This window comes from Podarcis filfolensis (assembly GCF_964270895.1).
Source record: "Podarcis filfolensis genome assembly, chromosome: 9".
In the NCBI taxonomy this organism is placed as follows: Eukaryota; Metazoa; Chordata; class Lepidosauria; order Squamata; family Lacertidae; genus Podarcis; species Podarcis filfolensis.
The window spans coordinates 5,921,749-5,938,656 of NC_139610.1; the positions used below are offsets into that span (position 1 = coordinate 5,921,749).

Consider the following 16,908-nt stretch of genomic DNA (forward strand, 5'->3'; position numbering starts at 1 on the left):
CAGTCCATGGGACTCTCAAGAGTCTCCTCCAACACCATAATTCAAAAGCATCAATTCTTCGGCGATCAGCCTTCTTTATGGTCCAGCTCTCACTTCCATACATCACTACTGGGAAAACCATAGCTTTGACTATACGGATCCCGTTCATGGATCACTGCCTTGCTGTGGCGAAGGGGCTTGAATAACTCAGAGAAGCTATGAGCTATGCCGTGCAGGGCCACCCAAGATGGACAGGTCATAGTGGAGAGTTTTGACCAAACATGATCCACCTGGAGCAGGAACCGGCAAGCCACTCCAGTATCCCTGCCAAGAAAACTCCATGGACAAAGACAACAGTGTAAATGTAGGTGGGGGGATAAAAAACATCAAAATTAAATACCCACTTTGAACTCCAACCTGTCACCAGGATGCAGCTCCTGATGGACAGCCCCAAGGGAATGTGCCCCAGGGTTAAAAGAAGGGTGCTAGACCCTCCTGGAGCAGAGCAGTGCTTTTCTAGAAGCTCTGTAGAAGCCAAAAGTGGCCGAGAAGCACACGCTGAGGAACCACATTTTGTGCATTTCCATATATATATATATCTGATGCTCTAGGCCTCATTACAGTGGAGACGGTGATCTGTGCGCATTATAATCTGGCTGGAGAGCTGCTGAGGCCACAGCTCCTTCCCTCGCCCTTTTGCCTGCCCGACATTTGATGGCATTCCTGCCACTGCTTTTCTTGCCCTGCGGGAGGCTACCACCACCAATGCGAGGAGAAAGCAGGAGAGGCGAAAGCACTTGAGCTGCAACCCCAGCTGACAAGCGGGACCAGAGGCGCTGGCAGAGAGACGGCTTTTTATAACTCTGATGAGAAATTAGCCATGCAGTGAAGTGCCCTGGGCAGAGTTTGCTGCTCTGGGCTCACCAAAGGAGCAAGGAAGAAGAGGGGGCAGACAGCTCCCCACCCCCGCCATCTGTGTCTCCCAGATATATTCTGAATTTGGGGGGGTCAGTGGATAAACAGAGGCAACGTTCCTCCACTCTCTTCCATCTTCAGCAGCCCCCCCTTTTTTACAGCCAGGAAAAATTAAGCCCTCCCACACTGGTGCAGATTGTTACCATTCTTGTCTTACCTCCCCATCATAATGAGCTTCACCTGCCTCTTCAAATTCCAGGAGCAGGCCATGAAGAAGCCTCCTCTTCCTCCTCTTCCAGGGCCCCCCACCCCCTCACACGCTCTGTTTGCTTTCCTCCATTTATTTTCATTTTCATTTACTTCATGTTATATGGTGGTACATAGCAAACAAGCACAAAACGGACTCTGCTAGCTGCAACGAAAAGAACTCACTCAGCGCTCCCCTGGAATCAGCACATGTCCGCTTTGCTTAAGGACAAGTTGACTCTTCTCCCAGCCCACCCCTGTCCATCTCTCAACTTGCTATTACTGTGAGTCCTGCTGGCAAAATTGTCAGGCTCCCTTCTGTAGGCTTTTGAGAATAGGTAAGGGTTCTTCCAGGGGACGCTGGTGGTGCTGTGGGTTAAATCACAGAGCCTAGGACTTGCCGATCAGAAGGTTGGCAGTTCGAATCCTGCCAACCTAGCAGTTTGAAAGCACGTCAAAGTGCAAGTAGATAAATAGGTACCGCTCTGACAGGAAGGTAAACGGTGTTTCTGTGCGCTGCTCTGGTTCACCAGAAGTGGCTTAGTCATGCTGGCCACATGACCCGGAAGCTGTACGCCGGCTCCCTTGGCCAATAAAGCAAGATGAGTACCGCAACCCCAGAGTCGGTCACGACTGGACATAATGGTCAGGGGTCCCTTTAACTTTGCTTGCCTGGTTGGAGGAGAGAGGGAGATCTGTGCAGAAACTAGCCTCTGGTACAGAGATAAAATTTACATCAATTGCTCTGCCCACTTTTGGCTCCCCGAAGGTTGTGCAGAAGGGGATGTGGCCTTCTGACTGAAAAATGGTTCCCCACCCCTGCTGTAGTCAATATCTGACAGTGTGGTGTGATGGTTAGAGTGTAAGACTAGGAAATGGGAGAGCAGGATTCAATGCCCCACTTGGCCAGGAAGCTCACTGGGTGAACTTGCGCTACTCACTGCCTCTCTCAGCTTAACTTACCTCACGGGGTGTTGTGGGGATTAAATGGGGAGACACTGAGCTCCTCGGAGGAAAGAAGAGGGTGTGTAAATGTTGTTGTTTAGTCGTTTAGTCATGTCCGACTCTTTGTGACCCCCTGGACCAGAGCACGCTAGCCCCTCCTGTCTTCCACTGCCTCCCACAGTTTGGTCAGGCTCATGTTTGTAGCTTCGAGAACACTATCCAACCATCTCGTCCTCTGTCGTCCCCTTCTCCTTGTGCCCTCCATCTTTCCCAACATCAGGGGCTTTTCCAGGGAGCCTTCTCTTCTCATGAGGTGGCCAAAGTATTGGAACCTCAGCTTCAGGATCTGTCCTTCCAGTGAGCACTCAGGGCTGATTTCTTTCAGAATGGATAGGTTTTATCTTCTTGCAGTCCATGGGACTCTCAAGAGTCTCCTCCAACACCATAATTCAAAAGCATCAATTCTTCGGCGATCAGCCTTCTTTATGGTCCAGCTCTCACTTCCATACATCACTACTGGGAAAACCATAGCTTTGACTATACGGATCCCGTTCATGGATCACTGCCTTGCTGTGGCGAAGGGGCTTGAATAACTCAGAGAAGCTATGAGCTATGCCGTGCAGGGCCACCCAAGATGGACAGGTCATAGTGGAGAGTTTTGACCAAACATGATCCACCTGGAGCAGGAACCGGCAAGCCACTCCAGTATCCCTGCCAAGAAAACTCCATGGACAAAGACAACAGTGTAAATGTAGGTGGGGGGATAAAAAACATCAAAATTAAATACCCACTTTGAACTCCAACCTGTCACCAGGATGCAGCTCCTGATGGACAGCCCCAAGGGAATGTGCCCCAGGGTTAAAAGAAGGGTGCTAGACCCTCCTGGAGCAGAGCAGTGCTTTTCTAGAAGCTCTGTAGAAGCCAAAAGTGGCCGAGAAGCACACGCTGAGGAACCACATTTTGTGCATTTCCATATATATATATATCTGATGCTCTAGGCCTCATTACAGTGGAGACGGTGATCTGTGCGCATTATAATCTGGCTGGAGAGCTGCTGAGGCCACAGCTCCTTCCCTCGCCCTTTTGCCTGCCCGACATTTGATGGCATTCCTGCCACTGCTTTTCTTGCCCTGCGGGAGGCTACCACCACCAATGAGAGGCGAAAGCAGGAGAGGCGAAAGCACTTGAGCTGCAACCCCAGCTGACAAGCGGGACCAGAGGCGCTGGCAGAGAGACGGCTTTTTATAACTCTGATGAGAAATTAGCCATGCAGTGAAGTGCCCTGGGCAGAGTTTGCTGCTCTGGGCTCACCAAAGGAGCAAGGAAAAAGAGGGGGCAGACAGCTCCCCACCCCCACCATCTGTGTCTCCCAGATAAATTCTGAATTTGGGGGGGTCAGTGGATAAACAGAGGCAACGTTCCTCCACTCTCTTCCATCTTCAGCAGCCCCCCCCTTTTTTTACAGCCAGGAAATATTAAGCCCTTCCACACTGGTGCAGATTGTTACAATTCTTGTCTTACCTCCCCATCATAATGAGCTTCACCTGCCTCTTCAAATTCCAGGAGCAGGCCGTGAAGAAGCCTCCTCTTCCTCCTCTTCCAGGGCCCCCCACCCCCTCACACGCTCTGTTTGCTTTTCTCCATTTATTTTCATTTTCATTTACTTCATGTTATATAGCGGGTACATAGCAAACAAGCACAAAACGGACTCTCCTAGCTGCAGCGAAAAGAACTCAGCGCTCCCCTGGAATCAGCACATGTCCGCTTCGCTTAAGGACAAGTTGACTCTTCTCCCAGCCCACCCCTGTCCATCTCTTAACTTGCTATTAATGTGAGTCCTGCTGGCAAAATTGTCAGGCTCCCTTCTGTAGGCTTTTGAGAATAGGTAAGGGTTCTTCCAGGGGACGCTGGTGGTGCTGTGGGTTAAATCACAGAGCCTAGGACTTGCCGATCAGAAGGTCGGCAGTTCGAATCCTGCCAACCTAGCAGTTTGAAAGCACGTCAAAGTGCAAGTAGATAAATAGGTACCGCTCTGACAGGAAGGTAAACGGTGTTTCTGTGCGCTGCTCTGGTTCACCAGAAGTGGCTTAGTCATGCTGGCCACATGACCCGGAAGCTGTACGCCGGCTCCCTCGGCCAGTAAGGCGAGATGAGCACCGCAACCCCAGAGTCGGCCATGACTGGACCTAATGGTCAGGGGTCTCTTTACCTTTTAAGGGTTCTTCCACTCTTTAGATCAAGGCATGGTAGGATTTGCTGCCTGCTTAATTTGTAATTTTACTGTCTGGAACAGCATGTATGGATTCTGTCATTTTCATTTCATAAAATCAAGCTTTCTTTGTTAATGTGTCTCCAGAATCTTAATGTAAAGCTATTTGTTTGCCTCTTAAAATAACTGGGTCGCCACACCACTCACTGGCAGAAATGTTCTCTTAAACTCTGATAATGCCTTAGAAAAAAAGATACAGGGGTGTGTAAGAGAGAGTGTAGAATTTACCCGACTGACCAAATTGCACCCAATGCTCCACTCGCTTTCCCGTCTGGCCCTGCCCAGCAATGGCATGTGGCCCCCAGAAGCGAATGTGGCCCTTGGGCTGACACAGGTTCTCCACCCCTGATTTAAAGCACGCCCAAGGCAGGCCTGGTGAGTCCCATTGCTGTGCCCTCTGCCAGCTGGACAGCATGGCGGCAGCAGCAGCAGCAGCAGCAGCAGCAGCAACACGTTCAAAGGTCCTGTGAGCATGCCTGTCAATATGCATGGAAAGAGCCCTTCCACAAAGTGGGGCTGCTCCATCTTGCTAAACAAGCACAGGACTAGGACAGAGAGACTTCCTAGAACAGGGGTAGGCAACCTAAGGCCCGTGAAGAAGTGTCTCCACCCCCATTGTTCTACCTGGAACTGAGGTCCAGCGCTGAGGGCCTTCTGGCGGTTCCCTCACTGTGAGAAGCCAAGTTACAGGGAACCAGGCAGAGGGCCTTCTTGGTAGTGGCACCCTCCCTGTGGAACGCCCTCCCACCAGATGTCAAAGAGAACAACAACTACCAGACTTTTAGAAGACATCTGAAGGCAGCCCTGTTTAGGGAAGCTTTTAATGTTTGATGTATTACTGTATTTTAATATTTGGTTGGAGGCCGCCCAGAGTGGCTGGGAAGGCCCGGCCAGATGGGCGGGGTATAAATAATAAATTATTATTATTATTATTATTATTATTATTATTATTATTAGGCCCAATTGACTTCTCAGTCTGACCCACAGACGGTCCAGGAATCAGCGAGTTTTTACATGAGTAGAATGTGTCCTTTTATTTAAAATACATCTCTGGGTTATTTGTGGGGCATAGGAATTCATTCATTCCCCCCCCCCAATATAGTCCAGCCCACCACATGGTCTAAGGGACGGTGGACTGGCCCATGGTTGAAAAATGTTGCTGACCCGTCCTAGAAAGACCCCTCGGTGTGCTCACTTCCCCTCCCTCCTCTGGGTGCGAATTCTGTAACAAAGGAGATACAGTGGTACCTCTGGATACGAACGGGATCCGTTCCGGAGCCCTGTTCGCATCTGGAAGCGAACACAACCCGCGTCTGTGCGTGCACGGGTTGCGATTCGCCGCTTCTGTGCATGCGCATGGCGTCATTTTTGACCGTCTGTGCATGCGCGAGTGGCGGAACCCGGAAGTAACGTGTTCCGTTACTTCCGGGTTGCTGCGGAGCGCAACCTGAAAACGCTCAACCTGAAGCAACTTCAACCTGAGGTATGACTGTAATCCTTTATCCTTCCTCCTGCCTCGGAGGACAACCCCGGATAATCAGAAAGCAGAAGTTCATGCCCTGTGGTAGCTGAAGGCCAAGGCAGCCTGGCATCAGTCCACCTGGTAACCTGGCCTGGACACCTGATGAGCTGAGTTCCACACCTGGGGCGCCTTTCACAGAATGGGGCTGAACGTGATACAGTCACATCTGCTTGGCTGGCCTTGCTCCTGGCAGGGCACGAGAGGCTGCGCTTTGCTCTCTGTTTCACAAGGCCTGCTCCAGTTTACGGGAGCAGCTGACCTCTGCCTGAGGTCTTGGGAAGCCACTGCCCAAGTAGGCAACACCTACAATACTTTGATAGATAAGCAGCCTAACCTGGTACAAGGCAGGTGGAGGGCAGGGGCATACCATGGCACCAAACAGATCTGCCACAAGGAAGGGCAGGTATTCTCCACACACTGCTTCCTTTAGCTGTTGTGGTTTTTCCCAAATAATCCTGGGAACTGTAGCTTTTAAGGGTGCTGGGAATTGTAGCACTGTGTGGGAAACTACAGTTCCCAGGTTTGTTGAGGTGGGGGAGGAGTCATGTGCTTTAAATGTTTGCTGGTTGCGCCCATAGAAAGCTGCTGTCAGACCATTAACCTAGTATTGCCTGCACCCCTGTAGCAGCTCTGTAGGGCTTCAGGCAAGGCAATAGTTGGAGGTGCTGTCACCGGAGATTGAATCTGGGCCTCTCTGCATGCAACACAAATGCCCTGATACTAAGCCGCACTGGCCCTTCCTCACCCCACCCCCCTATTAGCGAGCAGAGTAAAAGGAACAGCGGCAGCCCCCAGCACTGGTGTAGCCGGCAGTTCATAAGTCATGGCAGCGCCTGGCCTGATGATCTGCAATAAAGGGGGGGAGGGAGGGAGGAGGAAAGCAAGCCCATCTGCCTGTTTGTGTGTTTTATTCAAAACAAACCATTTGGCCCTGAGCCCTGAGCCGCCCATTAATAACCCTGACAGCTCCTTCTCCGCCTGCCGATAATGAAGGCGCAGTTCGGCAGGCTTCAAGAGAGCCACACTTCCTGGCAGCCCAGATGTCTCAATGTGCGCCTGTCAGCTCCCTGCCACTCCACGCAAAGAGCCGGCTGCGGCTGGCAGCTTTTCTGCATTCCCTGCAGATGCCAGGCACAGGGGTATGTTTGGTAGACCTCAGGCTGCCCCAGAGCACCCAGCATCCCAGGGAAGAGAGAGTACAAGACAGAGCTCTTTTTCAAATGGGTGGCCACATTTCGAAAAATGGCCCTCCTCCTGTGCCATCCACGAGAGCCAGATCCAGCTTCCCTGTTCAATGTCTGTGCTCATACAGCTGAAGCTGAGAGGTTCACTCAAGACAACCTTTCCCCAGCCTCCTGCCCTCCAGATTTTTCAGGCTACAACTCCCAGCAGCCAGCGTGGCCAATGGTCAAGGAGGATGGGAACTGTAGTCCAAAGCATGCAGAAAGCACAGGGCTGGGAAAGGCTGGCTTCAGACCTAGTGGATGTATGGTTGGAGCAGGATTTGAATCCTTCATTCTTTGCTGGCTCATCCTCTGTGCTATGCCAGAGCTTTCTTAAGGTTTCGATCTGGTGTTTCCTGATTACGAAAGTTTTCCTAAGTTTAGCCTACTCCCCAACATTTTACATGCAGAAATAGGGGCAAATCTGCAAAACTCTGCTTCTCACACTAAGGAGGATGTTGCTGGAACATTTACACTCCCTTCTCCATGCTGTGCTTATTTGCTCTGCAATCTTCCATTTCCCCCCAATTTAAAAGCCAGGTTTATATTTGTTCCTTTGATCCAAGATACACTAGGAAAACACTGTTCCTTCTATTTGCAGTGTTCAGGGGTGAAGTGCTGACAAAACAGCTGCAGAAATGACTAAGAGGGAGCTATCTAAAGGCTTGCTTGGAGGAATATCAAGCTTTGCAGATGCGGATAATAATCTTTATAAGACGGGGTGGGAGGAAAACAAAGACTGACTGTGCATGTGTGTAGTAGCATGCAGAAAACAGGAGAGGGAAATCAAGAGAAAGAAATGCATGCTCAGCTGAACTGCCGCCCTGGATTAAAAAACTCCACTTGTCTGGAGGGGCAGAGAAACACACACACAGCCACAAATCCATATGGAACATTTTGTTGCAGATCCTCCTTGGCTCCATCTGCAGGTACAGGAGGAGGAAGAAAAAGAAAAAGGTGCCCACCATTCTTTATTTTCAGAATGAAACCAGTTTATTGAGAAGCACTTTTCAGAGTCAAAAAATACGCAATGGATCAGCTGCACAGACCATTTAGGAAAAAATGAGTGCCCTGTCCCCATTCATTCTAGAATAAATTGTTGTGTATATGCAGCTGGACCCTGAGAATAACAACTCTAGTAACTTGTTGTAGCAAGAAGTTCCCAAAAAGTTATTTAAAAAATTAATTATGGACAAGTACTAGAAGATTGGAACTGTCCTTTGTATGTAGAGACAGTGGAAGCCAAAATCCGAGCCTTTTTTCTACAGGCTAGTTTTTGAGAAGCAGAGCCAGATGCATGGGCAAGGACATGGAATTGGTTGCCAGCTCCCTCCCAGCCCCCTTAAACTGTGCCCAACAGGCAGAAATTCAGCAGGTAGAGATGGGAGAATTCTTGCTTGCTGAAGACCATCCCAGGAGCGAAGACTCAAAATACAAAACTTTCACCACCCTATTGCAGAACAAAGACACTTAGCAGGAAGCACTCTGGATTGGCTTCTCCAAGCCAGGCAGGCTTTCCTTTTTTACAGTATTTTTTTAAAAGCAGTTTTTCCAACTGCACAGATTCTCCATCAGACACCCCACACCAAAACAAGGAAAAGCACAAAGCGTGCTTTGCTCCTTGCTTACACCCTCTATTCGTTACAGTTTCTCTATAGGAGTCAGCAGTTCTTATCTACTCTGCAGTGACAATTCATTTATGAATCTGCCTTAGTTCAGTAACTAAGGTATTTGCAAGAGTGAAATAAAGCATTTTCTGCCAGAAGACAGCGCAGTACGGAAGCTTCCATCCCTGAAGAAGCAGGGGTTTTGGCCTGGCTTGGGCATTTGATTGGAAGAATGCAGCACATTCCATAACCTGGACACATGCTGGCCCTGGCATTGCCTGTCTCTTGACTGCTTAATAAACACTTATAAACTAACGTAACTAATTTCTCTGCTCCTTTTTTCCAAATGGCAGCATTGCCAGCTTTCTAACTGCACTTTCCCACCCACAACTCAATGTTTTGCATCCAATTGCACACTCAACAAAACCTTGCTCCAAGCCAGGGGTGAACAACCATCAGGGTGGGCGGTTTCCTGTCCCTCAGATGTAATCTATTGGGAGTGAGGAGGTGTGGGGGGGGGGGGTTCTGAAGGCAGTGGTGTACAAGGCTAGAGCCCTCTTCCTGCCTCACCCATCACTCTTTTGCCTCCCACCTGCCAGACTGCCTAAAAAGAGCCTGGCAGATCACTCTTGCCAGAAGTCTGAACTGATTGCTTACAGTATTTTATTTTTAAATAGGCCTCATGAAATTCAGCCAAGGGCCACACACAACCATAGAACCACAGATTGGCCACCCCTGCTAGGGATCTTATGGGACCAGATTTTCCTGATTCTGTGTCCAGGGCAGCTGTCTACCAGCTCCATCTGGTATGCAGGCTGAGACCCTACCTGCCCACAGACTGTCTCGCCAGAGTGGTGCATGCTCTAGTTATCTCTTGCTTGGACTACTGCAATGCGCTCTATGTGGGGCTACCTTTGAAGATGACCGGAAAACTACAACTAATCCAGAATGCGGCAGCTAGACTGGTGACTGGGAGTGGCCGCCGAGACCATATAACACCGGTCTTGAAAGACCTACACTGACTCCCAGTATGTTTCCGAGCACAATTCAAAGTGTTGGTGCTGACCTTGAAAGCCCTAAACGGCCTCGGTCCAGTATACCTGAAGGAGCGTCTCCACCCCCATCATTCAGCCCAGACACTGAGGTCCAGTGCCGAGGGCCTTCTGGCGGTTCCCTCACTGCAAGAAGCCAAATTGCAGGGAACCGGGCAGAGGACCTTCTTGGTAGTGGCACCCGCCCTGTGGAATGCCCTCCCACCAGATGTCAAAGAGAAATACAACTACCAAACTTTTAGAAGACATCTGAAGGTAGCCCTGTTTAGGGAAGCTTTTAATGTTTAATAGGTTATTGTATTTTAGTGTTTTGTTGGAAGCTGCCCAGAGTGGCTGGGGGAAACCCAGCCAGAAGGGCGGGGTATAAATAATAAATTATTATAATAATATTATTATTATTTGTGCCTTCCAGATGGTAAGAACACAGGAAGCTGTCTTCTGCTGAGTCAAACCATTGATCCTCATAGTGTTGTCCACACTATCTGGCAGCAGCCACTGGGATTTCAAGCAGGAAGCATTCCTTGCTCCACCTGGAGATGTTGGTGGGAACTGAATTCAGGACCACTTGTATGCAAAGCAGATGATCCACCATGGAGCTACCATGGATTGGACGCTCAGCTCCTGCCAACCCCAGCAAGCAAGGCCAATGGTGAGGGATGATGTGATCTGGAGAGTACCTGTTGGGGAAGTCTGGCAAAGAGTTAAGAAAATGAGAGTGTTTCTTTTTTTTCTGAAGGGAATGGACTCCTTTTGTAAGTAGAGCCTTTAGATAATATCTCCTGTACTTGTTAAGTGATCTCAGCTTTGACGGAGAGAAGCACGTTGTCCCACATCTAAAAGTCTTATTGTTCACATTTCAACTCACAGGGCCCAGGATCTTTGTCAGCAAATTTCCTCCATTATGATGGGCGCAGCCTGCTAGCACTTTGCCAAGTACAGCGAATGGGGCTAATCCTTCTTACTAATACTGTTCTCGCCAGTTTTGGCATCTTTGAGAGTCTACTTGGAAAGTAGTTGGGACGAAAAACCAACCAGTTTGCAGCCCCACACAGAAGGAACTATAAAGCCATTTGCAGTTGTTGTCGGCCCTCTCTCACATTGTCCACAGTGGTTGCTTGTTGAACTGGAAACATATTTCTTCACTACAGTAAATTTATGTCACATTGTTCTTCCAAGGAACTCAAGACACACACACCCCCAAACACTTTCAAGGCTCGCTTCACAGTCTTAAGGTGACGCCAAATTTTATGCCTAGTTTCACTAAAAAAATGCAGCGTGCATGAACATCCCTGACTAGTGAGATGAGTCTGGGAATGGTGCAACTTCTGTAGGTGCTTCCCTGTGGTGAACATGCAAGAGCCTTCTGCAGGGGTTGGGAATGTGCCATTTCTCAGGATACATTCTGGTTGTGTGGCACACTGTGAGTGAGCACATGCTTTGCTTGCAAAAAGTCCTAGGTTCAGTCCCTGGCTTGTCCAGGCAGGACCGAGAAAGAGCCCTCTCTGAAACCCTAGAGCAGGCATGAGGAACCTCTACCAGGCCCTCAGGACTCTTCCCAAGCCACACACCTCAATATCCCTCCTTCATAATTCAAATACAGTGGTACCAAATGCTTCAGGCTACAGATGCTTCAGGTTACAGACTCTGCTAACCCAGAAATAGTGCTTCAGGTTAAGAACTTTGCTTCAGGATGAGAACAGAAATCGTGCTCTGGCGGCGCGGCAGCAGTGGGAGGCCCCATTAGCTAAAGTGGTGCTTCAGGTTAAGAACAGTTTCAGGTAAGAATGGACCTCCAGAACGAATTAAGTTCTTAACCCGGGGTACCACTGTACTTTTGCCTGGATGGAATGGAATTCTGAAAATGCCTCTTGTTTTCCTGAATGGAGAGTAGAGAGGTGTGCCTCTGTGCATGGGCATAGCCAGGGGGGCAGGGGAGCACCTCTCTGCTCCCCGAACAAAAATCCTGGCTACGCCCATGCCTGTGTGTGTGTGTGTGTGTGTGTCTGTGTGCGCATGCGCAAGAAAATAGCCAATTGTGCAAAGGTTGAATTTACTTTTCTTACTCTCCCCTCTTTTGCCTCTGGCCCCACCCACCACTGGAATATGGCTCCTTGGGACCATCCCCAGAAGGGAATGTGGTCCTCAGGCTGAATAAGGTTTCCTTGGGAGCTGCTGCCAGTTAGTTGCAGGAGTGCCAGCTTGATCCTGCAACCGAGATTGCCCAGGGCCATGGGTGCCAAGCAGCATGCATGGCCCTGGTGCTGAAATTTGTGGGTGTCCAGCCCCTTCTTGGGTACTTGGGCACCCAGGGAGCTGGCACCAATGGTTAGTGGAGAGCATACTGAGTGAGATAGACAGTTAAACTGACTAGGAATAAGGCATAACTGATAAGGCATAAGGAAGCTTTCTAAGTTTCTAGCGAGTGCGGGTGTGTGTGTGTGTGTGTGTGTGTGTGTTACAGCTCAGGGGCAGAGTAAAAAAAAAGGGGAGGGTAAAGGACCCCTGGATGGTTAAGTCCAGTCAAAGGCAACTATGGGGTTGCGGTGCTCATCTTGCTTTCAGACCGAAGGAGCCGGAGTTTATCCACAGACAGCTTTCTGGACCATGTGGCCAGCAGGACTAAACCGCTTCTGGTGCAACAGAACACCATGACGGAAACCAGAGTGCACAGAAACGCTGTTTACCTTGCTGCCAGAGTGGTACCTATTTATCTACTTGCACTGTGTGCTTTCGAACTGCTACGTTGGCAGGAGCTGGGACAGAGCAACAGGAGCTCACTTCATTGCGCAGATTCGAACTGCCAACCTTCTGATCAGCAAGCCCAAGAGGCTCAGTGGTTTAGCTCACAGCGCCACCCGCGTCAGTCTCAGAGGACCCTGTTTTGTACACAGAAGACTCAGGTTCAACCCTCAGCATATTCAGGTAGGGCTGGGAACCACTAGAAAGTTGCTGCCACTCAGAAAATCCTGAAATAGATAGACAAATGGTCCAACTCAGTACATGACAGTTTCCCATTTGACTAGTTAGGTTTTACATTGTTATGAGTTTGGGGGAGGTAGGCTGTATGCCTGGACCCCCTTCTAATTCCTGGATTCTGCAAGTGTTAACAGCTAAGCAAGGATTCAAATTGTTGAAATAGCCAGACAAGTTTCTTGTTAGTGGGTCACTATCAAGTATGGACCATTATGGTAACAAAGGAAGTGGCTCTATGCCAGATGAAAAATTGGAGGGTCTCCTTCCCTCAACTTGACAAAGGCCAGAGGAGAGAGTTGAGTTATGTGAGCTAGAAGCTGGAAGTGCGAAACAGACTGGGAAGCCAGAAGGTCAGAGCAATGACTGATTTCTGCTTGAATCCAAGGCTGTGGCTATGGGAGAAGCAAGACCATATTGGGGTGTTAATGCTGTGAACCCCTCCATCTAGATTCAGATTGTAAATATGTGTAAATAAACTGTATATCCTAAAGACACCAGTCTCCTCTGGGCCTCATTCCAAAGGAAACACAAACCCTGGGTGAGTGCCTGGAAACTCACACTTCTCAGAGATTGGGATGGCATGCATCCATATCATACCTTGTAAACTTATTTTAAAACCTTACCTGAAAAGCAGGTATTGATTTTTTAAAATGTGGTTATCTATACAGTGGACACTCGGGTTGCGAATGTGATCCGTGTGGGAAACACATTCACAACCCACAGTGTCCGCAACCTGCAGCGCTGCATCTGCGCATGTGTGAGTCACGATTTGGTGCTTCTGTGCATGCGCAAAGTGTGATTTAACGCTTCTGCACATGTGCAAGTGCCAAACCTGGAAGTAACCCCTTCCGGTACTTCCGGGTTCGGCGCGATGCACAACCCGAAATCACACAACCCAAAGCGTCTGTAACCCGAGGTATGACTGTACAAAGCTAATGAAAAGCCTGCACTGACTAGAATGGATGTTTAGTTTTAACAGAGCTCTCTCTTGCTTTCTAGAACTATGTTGCATAGGTCTTCAACAGTGATGTTCCTGGCAAAAAGATACAATAATCAAGTCATTCCTTGAGGGGGGAAAATGCCCACATAGATCCTTGTTCTCAAGAAATACATTATGTAGCAGAAACAGAAAGAAAGAAGGACCCGCTGCAATTTGAAGGGAAGGCGGTGGAATGAGACAAAAGCATCCTTTAGTTACAATGATCCCACTCTGAATCAATACAACTTAACCTGCACCTTCTGAGCTCCGGAAAGGAATAAATCCATTGCAATGAGTTTTGTCTTCTACAAAGTGTCTGATAAGAGCAACCTCATTGCAAAGTGTTGAAGAGATACAGAACTGCCTGCATTGCACAGCCTCTTCTACCCCCAACCCTTCCTGGCGGAGAAGCAAGATTTCTTTTTATCCAGCCAGGAAGATAATGCTCTATACAGAAGCTGTAGGAGGGCTGCAACTGTTCCAGAGAGAGTCAGAAGGAAAGATTTCACAAGGGCACGAGGAGCAGAGAGACCCAACATTATATCCCCCCTGCCCCCTGCAATCATGTACCTCTCAGGATTGATATAAGGAGAACCTCCTAGCAGCAGATAGACGGACAGCTTAGAAACAGGACTACCGACTTAAGAAGAGCTCTGCTGGATGGGCCTGATCCAGTGTGTTTGCTCCAGGCTTTGGAGGACCCTTGGACAAGACTGCTCCTGTGGGGCCCCCTCACTCACTAAGTTCATCTTCCCACTTTAGCAGGTCCAGGGGGTCTTGGCAGCGAGGCCCCTGTTGGGGTGCGGGTCCTCAGCAGATGCCTGACCATACTGACCAAGCCACACATCGATCTAGTTTTCCACACGGGCTGCTAAGAGGCACACACAAAAGGCCATCCGCACACCATGAAGGCTGCACTGGTCTGCTCATCTGCTCCTCCCCCCCCCCAAGCTGGCATTTCAGTGGCATCCTGCCCTCCACAAATGTGCCCAATCCTTCTTTCAGGCCACTTATGCTGGGGGTGGAAAATTCCTGACATCCGTTCTGTGTTGTGTGAAGCCGTTCTTGCTCCTGTCTGTCTCAAATCCACGCCCAGCCAATTTTGCTGGGTGACCCTGAGTTCCAGTGTGATGGAAAAGAGAGAAAAATCTGCTGCCCGTTTTCTCCAAATCATGCTTTCCCCCTTTTCTTTTTGGAATGTCTCCTCTGATTCACCTCCAGCTTCAGTAAAACAGAGAAACTCTTACAAAACAGAACAGATATGAGAGGATTCTGCAGGATTCATAAGATGTGGTCCAGCCCGCTCCAATACAAGGGCACCCACCTACTTCATTAGAAAGCGACGATAAGCATGGGGGCTGCTAAGACCTTACAAGACTCAGGCAACAGCATATACTTTCCTAAAATGTGCATATGCAAATCTATAGGCAGAGATGCAAATTTAAGTCAACTTTCAGAGGGAAAACTTCCATGGAAGCAATGCAATCTTTTAAGTTTAAAAGGGGTAGGGGAAGGGGCACAGAAACCATGGCCCTGGTCATAAGATCATTTAAAACACACACACACTTAGTCCTGGATAGAGCAATATGTTTCCATTCTCAGGTTTACAGCCATCGCCTTTGCCTCTTACTGGGACCTTTAACACCCCCACACACACAACCCAGCAACAAGCCACAGGTGCTGTCAGTGGTTTTGAGCAACCCACGTCCTGGGTCCTCCACTTCACCTGGCGTGTGAAAACATCCTGCGTGCAGTCAGCACCCACGCTGTGTCTTCCTCTCTCCTGGGCTGTTTTGCACACTCTGTGGCCTGTCTGAATGGACCGTCCTTTGATTGCCTGGTATATGGAGCAGAATCCTTTGCTCCACCCAACCTGAGTTGGCAGGATTTGAGGCGGCTGTGGGGGACATCTCTCCCTGGGAAGAATAACCCAACACAAGACCCTTGGCAAAGGGTCCATCACCCCTTTTATTGGTTACGAAGCACCTGCAAATCCGGAATGCGCCCGGCCTCTCTCTGTCCCTCAGTCTGCATATAAGGCTTGACTTTTCTCACAGTTGCTCAAGACAAGTAGGGCAGCAATGCCGTCCGTGTCCACAACCCTCCGGGGCCCCCGAGTCGTCCTGGATCTTCGGTACCTGAGCCTTCTTGTTCCGCGGGTCCTCCTCGTGGGGCAGCGCCAGCCTCCTCTTCCTTCCCTTCGGGGCGGCGCTGGATCTGTCCTCTTGGCTGCCCCCCTCGCCCACCCACAGGCCGCCGGGGAGATCCGGGGGCTGATAGCCCATCTGGCTGGGATCCAGGGGGTCCTTGGAGAGCAGGATGCAGATGGAGGGCACGTTCTTGTGGACGGTGAGATGTTCTACGGGGCCCCCCTCGGGCCGGGCTGCCTTGTTTTCCCAGACCTCCAGGAGAGTCCTGTATTGCACTTTGGTGACCTGGTGGAGACCGCCCACTTTCCTCTTCATGATCTCCACGCAGGTGATGGTCTTGGTGACAGCTCGGCCGCAGCCGCTGAAGACGATCTGCCGGGTGTCCTCCCGCGCCACCCTGCCCATGGCGAAGCCCATCAAGTTGCGGATCTTGCTGCCCTCCTTCACCTTCATCTCAATCACGTCCGAGGGGAGGCCCACGAAGGGCAGCGGGCTTTCTTCCTCCGACGTCTTGACCTTCCTGAAGTTCTCCATCCTGGACTGCTGGGGGGCGATGGGCTCGCTTCCCCCAGAAGCCACCGTCTGGGGCACGGCGGCGAGGGATGAGAGTCCCACAGCCTCCGGGTTTCCTGGGTGCATCTCGCAGAGAAGCCGGTGCCTCTGGCTCGCGGGAAGGTGCCTTAGACCAAGCTGGCCCTCGGTCCATCTAGCGCAGTGCTGCTCACACTGGCCGGCAGCGGCTCTCCGGAGTTTCGGAAGGGGAGTCCTTCCTCGGTCCTGCCTGGAGGTGCCCAGGGACAGAACCGGGGACCTCTTGGGCGTTGAGGAGGCGCTCTAACCACTGAGCAGCACAGACGAGAAATGCCCCAAGCCAGGCTCGCGGGAAGGGCGCGCCGTCCAGGAGAGACCGCGGCAGCGCTGGCCGGGCTGGATCTCTCCCTCCTGGGCTCGCTGGCCCCCGCAGCTGGACTTCGGCTCAGTGGGGCGCCCGGAGCCCCCGGAGGGGTGCAGGAGAGCGAAGGGGGAGCCCCGCGCCCTGCTCAGCGCG

At 50.4% G+C, this 16,908-nt stretch overlaps 1 protein-coding gene across 1 annotated transcript; it reads right to left on the reverse strand.

Annotated features, from left to right (window-relative positions):
• Window positions 1-13,577: 13,577 nt before the first annotated feature.
• Window positions 13,578-16,701, reverse strand: RPP25 (ribonuclease P/MRP subunit p25). Its single transcript, XM_083572072.1, has one exon. It carries the CDS (start codon window positions 16,497-16,499, stop codon window positions 15,762-15,764), a length of 738 nt encoding a protein of 245 aa, XP_083428198.1. The 5' UTR covers window positions 16,500-16,701; the 3' UTR covers window positions 13,578-15,761.
• Window positions 16,702-16,908: the final 207 nt, after the last annotated feature.

What these genes read in the sequence shown, in the direction of transcription:
- RPP25 (XM_083572072.1), bottom strand. Translation starts at nt 16,499, where the DNA reads ATGCACCCAGGAAACCCGGAGGCTGTGGGACTCTCATCCCTCGCCGCC.